General features: G+C 44.0%; 1 protein-coding gene across 1 annotated transcript; it reads right to left on the bottom strand.

Annotated features, from left to right (window-relative positions):
• Positions 1 to 768: 768 nt before the first annotated feature.
• Positions 769 to 9,110, bottom strand: LOC123191996 (putative serine/threonine-protein kinase). Its single transcript, XM_044604497.1, has 7 exons — positions 8,995 to 9,110; positions 8,158 to 8,200; positions 2,286 to 2,354; positions 1,896 to 2,118; positions 1,578 to 1,800; positions 1,305 to 1,437; positions 769 to 1,104 (listed from the first exon to the last, which is right to left on the bottom strand). Exons 1-7 carry the CDS (start codon positions 9,108 to 9,110, stop codon positions 769 to 771), a joined length of 1,143 nt encoding a protein of 380 aa, XP_044460432.1.
• Between the last annotated feature and the right edge of the window lie 1,958 nt (positions 9,111 to 11,068).

The following is an 11,068-nucleotide window of genomic DNA, read 5'->3' as shown; positions in this document are numbered from 1 at the left end:
GTGGTGGTGTGCTGCGGCTGCTCCAGGTCCCGAAGCTGGCACGTCCCCTGCTCTAGGGTGAGCGTCTCTCAAGTCCGCGGGGTACGGCGCCTTGCGAGCCATGGCGAGAGGGAAGGGTCCCTCTGCGGCGAGAGAGACAGCGGATGTGTGATGTCTTTCTTCTTGGGCGTTGGCCGGGCTCACTTGCCACACTGTTGCAAGCATGTCCTGGTCGTGCTCGTGTGTGCCTCACCCCTAGATGGTTGTTTGGCTGTAGTCTTCGGCTAGGACAAGCTTCGAGCTTTGTTTTCTTGTATTCTTTTTGAGCTTGTGCGACCCGTTGAGTTGTAAGCCTTCTAGAGTGTCCCCTTGTATCGTTTGGTCGTGGGATTTGTGTGTGTTTGTATTTTCTGGCCGGTTGATGGCTTTGTTAATTCAAAGCCGGGCTCTTAGCGAGCCTTCGTTTTTTTTTAAAATGAGCAAGTGCAAATATGGAAATGAAAACAAAGGTAATATCCAGTGCTTTAGTATACAAGAATAAAACATTGATTTCCCAGGCCTGGATCATTATGAGAATAATACTATCCTCATAACAAAAGTTCCAACAATCTTGCCGTAGTTTGAACAAGCGCAAATCCAGACAGAGGAAAACAATGGCGATATCCGGTTTTAAAAGTACACAAATAAACATCAAGTTCATGCCGCAGGTCGCAGATCCAGACCGGTAATAAGTTTCAGGCCACGTATTCCTCTTGCACTGCCACTGCCTCACCCTGATAGACCGAAGCACTACACCGTAGCTTCCGTGCCTGGGCTCGCGGAGTCGCGTCCACAGGAACAAAATAGCCATGGTACAAAGGTCCGGCTCGGTCCAGGTTGTGCGCCGGGTACTGCTCCACTGTTCGGTGTTGGTTCCAGTGGCGTATCGACCTGTGAGCTGGTGTTGGTTAGCATTGTCACAACTTCAGACATGTCAGGCCTGTCCCCGGGAGAATGCTGCACGCAGAGAAGACCAATCTGGATGCATCTGGCTAGCCAGAATAAGACCTCGCCTCTAGCTCTAGGTTCAGCCACTTCCTGAGCAAGAAGCTCCCAGCTCTTACCTTCCTTCCACAATTGATAGGTCTGCAAGAAAAAATAAGCTCAGTTATACAGAGTAAAGCAGCACTCGTTTTGATCTGCCTATGTGTGGACGGGTAGCGTGTGTTGGGATATTGTGTAGCAAGCTGAACGAAGATTATTCGTTCATAGTTAGTGGTGCCTGTTTCAGTGGGAAGAAATTAGAGGATGCACCAGGGAGTATGTTTTATCATGAGCAGACTTACAGGTAGAAGGAACCTTGGCGTGTCTGCTCTCCTTTTGCCACTTACGATCTGCAGCAAGACGACTCCGAAGCTATATACATCACACTTGTATGTCAGGGCCCCTTCCCCTATATACTCTGGAGCGACATATCCCCTTCATTTAACACAAATATGGGAGTTAACTAAGGTCTCCTGGACATAGAGAAACTTGAAAAAGAACAATCATATATGGTACATGTCTAGTAGTCTAACTTGAATATGGAACATTAAATGAGTTGGAAATTAAAATCATACGGTGTAAGTACTAATGTTGGATCCGTCTGCTCGTCGATGAACAGCTTGGCAGTGGCAAAGTCGGCTACTTTGGGATTCCACGAACCATCCAAAAGTATATTGCCAGGTTTTAGATCCCTGTGAATGACTTGCTTGCTGTGAAGGAATTCAACACCTACAGCGACCCCACGAATTATTTCCAGCTTTTGCGCCCAATTCAGTGAGGAGTGGGACCTGTTTTCTTCTCCTGCGTTTCCAAATAGGTGTGTGAGGCCAAATAGATAAGACCAGTTGTGGATTACATTTGTAATGACAGATTAACACAGCGTGCATTGCAGCGAGTACCAAACATATGGCGATCCAAACTTGAGTTCTCCATCCACTCGTAGACTAGTATCCATTTAACTCCTTCCTGGCAATAATAGAGGAGCTTCGCAAGATTGACATGTGTGCGCGTTGACATCACTTTCACTTCTCTTAAGAAATCTCCCCTGCCTTTATCAGTAAGACGAGACTCTTTGAAACATTTTGCAGCAATCACTGTACCATCGGGTAGCTGCCCCTGATGATTATACAGTACCACGTTAACTTACGATGTAGATTCAGCATATATATGCACTATGCAGTACACAATCAACTACCACTGAAGGGTGCCATTGGAATGTCTGATTGTATTATCTCATTTTATACTGTTCTGTAATCAATCTGTGACAAAATGTATAAGGTTACCTTGTAGACAATGCTATATCCTCCATCTCCAATATTATTTGAGAAATCTTGTGTAGCCGTTTTTATAATCTGGAAATCAATTGGAGGGACAGAAGTCATAGGCGAAGAAGGATTCAGAGAATGATTATCACAAGCGGCATCACCTGTCACCCTCAAACCATTTTGTGCTGGAAAATAATTAGGATTGTGAGTCCATTTCCCTTTTTTCTTCAGAACAGTAAAAGAAGGAATAAAGTGACTAATGTTTTTATATAGTTGAGAAATTAGTAACTTACCTAATATCCTTTCTCTGGGTCGTTGTATCCTGGTGAAAATCCAGTAAGCAAGGAGAACCAGAATGATGATCGAGGCTACGGATACACCAATAATAATCCAAGTAGGAAACGTGGATACAGATGGCTCACCTGTTATGTGTTATGAAAAATCAACTTTGCAAACTTAAAATTTCCTTAAAGTTAAAATTTCCCTTTTGTATTTGCGTAAAGGTGTCAATCTTTTTGCTGTAGTTGGAAAGGCCTATAGGGGCGTTAGCCCAACTGAACCTTTTTTCATTAAGCCACAATCGCAGCAAAACGTTACAACAAAAGAAATCAGAAAGCGAGTAAAAGATGTTGTTTCCAACAAAATGATGAATTGATCAAGCACTTATGTTTACTATCATCTCTCTCAAACTGCAAATCAAGTCAATTTCCTGGGACGTGCGCGCGCAGGTGGCCGATGGCCCATCGCCGCCACCGCTGGTCGACCATGGCAAATCCTCCATTCCTATTCCCTTGGTCGCGAAGCAAACTCGCGCGAGAACCAGGGGAGAAGCACATATAGCTGTCCGGCGGTGGGCGGCGTTCGGCGACCGGTGCTCATATCTGTTGACCGCCGCCGGCGAGTCGGCACTGATAGAGTGTGTCGTTCCTGTGGGTTGTGCAGTGCGTGCGAGCGGAGAGAACGGGGTCGGGGAAGAAGCGGGCTGCGGGCGGAGCGCGGCAGAATGGGCTTTCGGTGGACCGAGGGTTAGTTTGGTTTTTTACACACAGACACAAGACACAAAAGCAGTTATATACATGTTCTAAAAAAAAAGCACTCATATACACGTGCCGATCTTATTTAGCGCTGCAGGCGCCCGGGAACAACTAATTAATGAACGCTTCTTCAAGAGCCTTCCAACGATCAGCGCCACTTGGTGCGCTCTCATTCACCCATCACGTGTCGCGTTCTGGACATTCTCTTTAGATTTTTTTTCACACTCGTTTTTTAGGCTTTTTAAACGGTTTTTTTCTAGAGTTTTTCGACGTTTAGGTTTTTCACTGCTCTTCCTTAACTTTTGGAACAAAAAAAATTACGCGAAAAAACCTATTTTCTTTTTTTCTACGAGAGTCATGGTTTTGCTTTCGCAAGAGTCATGGCTGTGCCTCTCGAGAACGAAAAAAAACATGTTTTATGTTTTTCTCCTTCTGCGAGAGGCAAGGTTGTGCTTTCGCGAGAGCGTTTTTTTCCTTCCGTGAGAGGCACGGCCGCGCATCTCAGAAATGAAAAAAACGCGTTTTTTGTTTTTTTCCCTTCCGTGAGAGGCACGGTTTTGCTTCCGTGAGAGGCATGGTTATGCTTTTGCGAGAGGCCCGGCTGTGCCTCTCGGAAACGAAAAAAAATGTATTTTATGTTTTTTCCTTCCGCAAGAGGCACGGTTATACTTTCGCGAGAGTCACGGCCGTGCCTCTCGGAAATGAAAAAAAACACGTTTTCTATTTTTTTTCCATTCGCGAGAGGCACGAGTTTGCTTCTACGAGAGACACGGATGTTCTTTCGTGAGAGGCACGGCCGTGCCTCTCGAAAATGAAAAAAACATGTTTTCTTTTTCTTTCGTGAAAGGCACATTTTTGCTTCTGCGAGAGGCATGGTTGTGCTTTCACGAGAGGCACGGCCGTGCCTCCTTGGAAAAGAAAAAAAACGCATTTTCTCTTCTGTTTATTTGCTTCCGCGAGAGGTACGGTTTGGCTTCCGCAAAGGCACGGTTGTGATTTCGCAAGCACGGGCGTGCCTCTTTCTGAAAGGGAAAAACATGTGCTCCTGGTTTGGTTTTTTCGTCCAGTTTTTTTGTGAAAATAAAGATCGTTAAAACCTATCGACATGAGATCTAGTTTTAAAAATTTTGACGCAAGAAATTCAACGGTGAAAACTGTTCAAGATTTGAACGCACGGTTCAAGAAATAAAACATTTTGAACAAAAGGATCTAAGAAAAAAAGAAAACTCTCAGGTTGCGACAAGTGGCACACATGCAACACGCCACTTGTCCCAGGTGAAAGTGATCTTTGCAATGAGCACTTCCCAATTAGTGATTTCGGTCGTTACTGTGCATTCTTGCAAACAGACGCCCACAGCGCCCCAAACTGGGCCGGCCCATATCATTTCCGCAAACCCGCAAAGCTGGGCCGGCCCATATTATTTCCACAAACCCAAAAAAAATGGTGCTGCGATAGACTTTGAACCCGTAAACCTCCGTCTTTGAAGGGAAGAGCACTAGCCATTTGGCCATCCCAGGCTCCCAGCACGTTGTGATAAATATTCATTTTTCTCTTGTTATTTCTTCCTTCAATCGTGGTTTTTCTTCTGGACGTTTGCATTCGGTTTTTCATTTTTTTCTTGCTTTTTCATTTTTCTCTTTTTTAAATGCATGGGCTCTTAAACAAATCATGAACTTTTTCTTCAGAATCGGTGAACCTTTTTTCTGAAATTCATGAACATTTTCCCAAAATCTATGATTTTTTAAATTTGTGAACTTTTAAAAAAAATGGATGAACTACTTTGCAAATTTGATGAACTTTATTTCAAATTCAATGAATTTTTTTCAAATTTAGTGAACTTTTTCAAATTCAATGAACTATTTTTAAATTTGGATGAACTTTTTTCAAATTTTGATGAACTTTTTCGAAATTAGATGAACTTTTAAAAAAAATTGTGAACTTTTTTAAAAATCGATGAACTTTTTTCAAAGTTCTTGTGAACTTTTCTTAAATATGATGAGCTTTTTTCAAAACCGATGAACTTCTAGGGTAATTTTTAAATTTAAATTAACGTTTTAGTAAAAGCAATAACTATAATTGTTTTCTGTTAATGGAGACCAAGACGAGCTTGGTCCAGTGGTGGTTCCGTTCGTGTATCGACGTGAGATGTAGAGTTTGAACCCCAGCTTTCTCACTGTTTATTTTTTCACGTTTTCCTTTGTTAGCGGGTAATGGGCCAGATTTGAAATCAGCCCAATCAAGAAACGTGCATGCGTCAAGTTGTCTAACCAGGGCTCCCATACACTCATCGCTATAAATGCACATACCCATACCCTATCCTATGAGCATCTTCGAAAAACTGAGCTGGCATATCATCTTGAAATTTATGAAGTCATCGTAGGCACCTCGTCGTCGACGGGAATGCCTCCTCCCACTGAATACACGTTGCCGAAAATCCTGAAATAAATCCAGAAATAAATGCGAGCACCATGACTTGAATCCTAATAAACTAGGATAACACAGTTCCTCTAACCATCCAACCACATGTTAGTTTGATTGACACCCTAAACTTCATGCCTGAAAAAATCTGCTGCCTGGTATGTGCCTGGACACTTGGCATTTACCTGCTTGGGCAGGCTAGCCTAGGAGCACGATGTTTGGATTCATTCCTGGCCTGGTGCTGTGTTATCTAATCATTAAGTAATATTAAATAGTGCCATGCAAGCTGCAGCACGTCCAGGCGCAAGAGACCGGACGCCTGGGCATGCTAATCCCATTGCCTCGGCTAAGCAACTGACTTCGTTAAAAAAAATCTGAAATTCATCAGGCTAATCACGTTCTTGTGGCAGCAAGCCAGGCAGGCCTTTTCACTCCCAGGACACCAACAAAACAACGACCAGGCACATTCCACTCATCGTCCAGGCCATGCAATCATTGACGTGGATGCCAACCAAACTAGCCCCGAGTCCAGCACATGTCCTTTCTTTCAACCGAATGCCCACTTCAGAAAAAAATATAGTGTCAAGATGTACACACCAATTTTTTGTTCAGCATGTTTTGACATTTTGAAATCTTTTCTTGCCGGTGGCAGGAGCATATGCTTCCATGTGCCAAAGTGAATTTCGCAAAATATATGCTTACTTTTAGTTGTAGTTGGTGTATGCACGGTTGCAGACGGTTGGGGAAAAAGTCTTTTAGGAATAGAGTCTCATATGATCAAAAATAAATCGTCAAAGAAAACTATAGGTAAAGAACATTGTCAGAGAAAATAGAAACACAGTATGAACATACTTATTTGCAGACAGCTGCAAAAAGAAACCCTTCAAATACACCCGAAAAAAGCCTTCAAAATAGTTCCCTTAGCTTATGGGGTGTATCTATTCTCTGTGTCAATTGGCTCAACTGGTCATCTATCAAAAGTAAGTCGTCAGAGAAAGCTATGGGCATTGATGGTCATCAAGATAGGTGGAAACGCATTATGAATGTAATCATTCGTATACATTTGACGAGAAAACGCTTCAAATAGTTTGCTAAAGTTCTGGCCCGCGGTTTTGTGTTGCCCAGTGTTGGACCGCTACGGCTGGCCGGATGGCATGTTTTGCCTCTCTTATGGCCTTTTACCCCTGCTATCTGGCCGACTGACGTGTATGCTCACGTGCTCATTTAATCCTGGGTGGGGTTCTCGATTTGAATGTTTCAAGTCATTTGTTGTGGCTCCATCAGGAACAGAGTCTGATGTCATCAAAAGTAAATCATCAAGGGAAATAAGAACATTTTTTGAGCAATCATTTACGGGCAATTGATGAAAAATTCCATTAAATAGTTCTCTTAACTTCTGGCCCATAGTTGATCTCTACGCCAATTGGTGCAATGGGTAATCTAGCTATCATTAAGAATGACCCCGTCAGTCTGATAAATCTAAAGTTCCTATTAATGTGTTTTGAATCGATGTCCGCCTTGAAGATAAATTTTCATAAGAGAAAGCCATACGTCATGGGAGTCTGGAGGACTGTTTGAGGGCAGCCCACATTATGAACTGCAGGTTGGGATCCCTCCCAATCAAATATCTTGGTGCTCACCAACAAGCATTTGACCATTGAAGACTTCCTCTCTATCACCGATCGAGTTGCCGGTAGAGTTGAACCATGTGTTGGCAGATACCAATCGACTGGCGACAAGACAACCCTAATCAATGCCTGCTTATCTAGTCTCGCAATGTTTACCATGGGTTTCTTCTTGTTGCAAGATGCGGTTCATGCAAAGTTTGATATTGCCAGATCCAGGTTCTTTTGGGGTAAATAACTCAAGAAACAAAAATATCACATGGTGCATTGGCAGATCATCTGTGCTCCAAAGGAGGTTGGGGCCTCGGTATTATCATCACCAAACATATGAATTGCTTCTTGATGGCCAAGTGGGCCTCGAAAATTCTGACGAGCGTTGGAGGATTGTGCTTAGACATCGTCGGGTAGAAGTACTTTCAACATGCTCCAGTTTCAATGGACGCATGTCATAACAAACCATAATTTTAGAAATAAATTACGAAGATACGCTATTTGCTACGTGTTGGTGTTGTGCACAAAATTGGGAACGACCAATCCACGGTGTTTTGGTTGGATGTTTGGCTCAGATCAAATCCGTTTATCTCTTAGTTCCCATGACTCTTTGCAATTTAGGGGTACCCAAACTCATTGGTCAGCGAGAATTGGCAAAACGGACGGTGGGGTCCTCAATTTTGTCGCTCCCTAGGGCCATTAGAGTTGGAGGAATCGGGTCGTCTGGTTGCGTTGCTTAGGGACACTCATCTGTCTGTTGAACCTGATTCTTTTCGTTGGAAGTTTGAGCCATCTGGACAGTTTTCTACTAGCTCTCTTACCATTCCTACATCAAAATGCCGCTCCTTTCCAAGCAATGGATATCTAGAAAGCACATATTCCAACGAAAATCAAGATTACATTCCAACCAAAATCAAGATTTTTCTTTGGCAGTTGTGCCTGTGCGCAATAGACTACCATCGGGTGTGAAGTGTAGAAGCTGAACATAGTGGGTGGCGACATGTGCCCGCTCTATGGGAAAATGGAGATTCAAATCATATTTTCTTCAAATGATTCTTGGCTCATTTCCTTCAGGGATGTGTCCAAGATGTCACGAGGTGCAGCTGGGCACAAACTTATAATGTTGCTTTTCATACCCTCAGCGGGGGGCTCACGGGTCTCTCACGCAAATTAACATTGCTTATCTTTTCTATGCTGCCATGCCCCTATGGCAAATTAGAAACAAAATCTTTTATTGAAGGCATTTTTATTAAACACCCAGCTAATGCGTTGTATAAAATGACTACATCTCTATTATTAAAGGGGATCGAACATCGTGATGGTTCGACCTTGTTTGATCGCCCCGCTTCGTTCGATTCCCTGGTTCCACCCCTTGATCAAGCGCAGTAAAAAAAATATAGTCCATCCCGCACACACGAGGACAAGGAAACCGGAAAACCAGTCCACGCTCCCATCTCTGCTTTGAGAAAAACTAAAACGAGAACCGCGACCCACGTCCTAGGCCCGATCTCCCCCAACCCTCTCATTCTCGATCCCGTCTGTCTCAACAGAAAACTCGCTGCTGCCGCCGCCTATGCGCATCGTCTTTCATCGACACTGGTCGCGTCGGATACCTCCATCACCATCTGCACAAGGACTGGGAGGTCGTGGTGCTCTACAGCGGCGGCATGGCCGCGGCGTCGAGCATGCTAGATCCTTCCTCCGCTGGATCATGGATGTTGGAGTTGCCGATGGCAAGGGGGACGTCCAAGAGAGCGACGGAAGCATCAGCCATGCCGTGGTCGCTGTCGCAGGAGAGGAACTACCCGCGTGTTGGAGGATGCGGGAATCACGTCAACTCGTAGCGCTGCCCTCTGCATCCCCAACACTGCGTTGTGTCGCATCCTCTCGCCTTCTCGTGGATGATTTTTCCCCTCGTCGCCGCCCTGCCTCCAGCACTGCAGCGGCATGTACAGGTTCTCCACCTCTAACCTCCGCCGGCGCAAGCTGAAGCGACAACGGTGACAGGGAGGAGCAGACCAAGCCGCCCAAGAAGCATTGGATCAAGTCATGAAAGGTGTCGATGTATTCGTTTTGCGCCAAATTTTATTTCGTCGGTGTAACGTGACTTCTGCTTTTTTCAGATTGTTGGGACTGGGAGGAGTGATGCTGCCAGCGCACGGAGTGTGAAGCGGCTCCTGGTGTCAGGTTCAGTTTCTCTGTTTTTTCTTTATGCGGTCTCCTCCTATTCTGTTTTTCCCTGTGGAATTAGGGATGGCAAGGACCCAATGACAAATGTGGGGGCCCCACTGGCAGGTGTTGGATGCGATTCTTGACAAACTGCATAAGTGCATGCTTTCACATCCTGTGAAAGTTTATGTGAAGTGGATTTTGTTTATGATTTGATGAGCTTGATATCTTCTACTATGATTTGACGAGTGCGACAGATGTTTGTAATACATCTTGATTGACCATGGGTGCACATGTCCAGTGAGCTTACAAGTTTCACAGCCGGTTCTTGCTCACCGACATGCCCTTCTCGTCGGCACCGGTGGAACCCACAACATCATCAGTGTCAGGAGGAACCGGGGGAGGAAGTGAACATCAGCAGCCCCTGCAACACGGGCTCATGCAGGCTACTGCGGCGATGCCAGTGCCAAGGCGAGCACGAGCCATGGCAGCAGCATCTCCTGGGTACCTGACCAAGATGCAGGCCGGCTGGCATGTTGATGGCTTCCTCTTGGACGGTGCCACAATCTCAGCTAGAGTCATAGTCTCCATACCGTGGTCAGTTTCGACCTCAGCTGTTATCTTTAACTTGTTAGTTCAACTCTATAATTTACAAACTACTTTGTCATGGCAGTCCAATTCAAATATTATAGTATTCTGTTTATGCCATGTATACATGTATAAAGATTGAGGTGGTCCATTCATCTTTGGAACAGATTTGGCACAAATAGGTGGAATAAGAACGAATATTTCTTGTGGCTTATGATGGCGGGGTGATGGGCAGCCTTTCTTGAGGATTATTGTGACCGAAGTGACTGATTGTTGGCAGAACTTTGAAGAAACGTGTCAGGTATTGTCATACTATCAGTAGTAACTATGTCGTGATATGCAGTAAGTATAAACTGATACCCTTTCATTCTACTCCACTAATTTACTGTATTTTTACTCCTTATGAATTTTCCGAAGATACGATATTATTACTACTTATTAGGTAAAAATGTGCTATGCATTTTTTACAGATTATGAGATGCAAATTTTGCCTGATTGATGGTGTGTTTAATGATTATAAAAATGGCGCATGGTTACATGGTGGTTATTAGTTCTGGCCAGTACATGCATGATATTGGTGCAATTCTTTTTTGATCTTCCATTCCCCTTTTCACTACTGAATCGAGAACCTCATTGCTCCAATCAGAAGTAGGGTGAGCATCTTGAGCATGATTTTCCTTACTTGTACTCTGCGTGCAGATTTACAATCCCGAGATTTATAATAAAAGAAGAAATCAGTGAGCCTAGATTTATCAAATATTGGGAACAGTACAAGTTCCTCTTGTACTTTTTGTACTGTTTTGGAACACAATTTGACATTTACTTATTTCTGATATTTTGTTGTTGTGATGTTGCCAAATTAGGTCTGATTTTCTATTGTGATTCTCAAGTCTTATATTGTCCATGCCCATGTCATACAATCAGTTCCGGAACTATCTGAGTCCTCAAGGACAAACTGCTTGAATTCTATATGAG

The sequence above is a fragment of the Triticum aestivum genome, chromosome 2A (assembly GCF_018294505.1).
Source record: "Triticum aestivum cultivar Chinese Spring chromosome 2A, IWGSC CS RefSeq v2.1, whole genome shotgun sequence".
NCBI lineage: Eukaryota > Viridiplantae > Streptophyta > Magnoliopsida > Poales > Poaceae > Triticum > Triticum aestivum.
The sequence above is the reverse complement of the archived record's forward strand: the minus strand, read 5'-3'. Positions and strand labels throughout refer to the sequence as shown.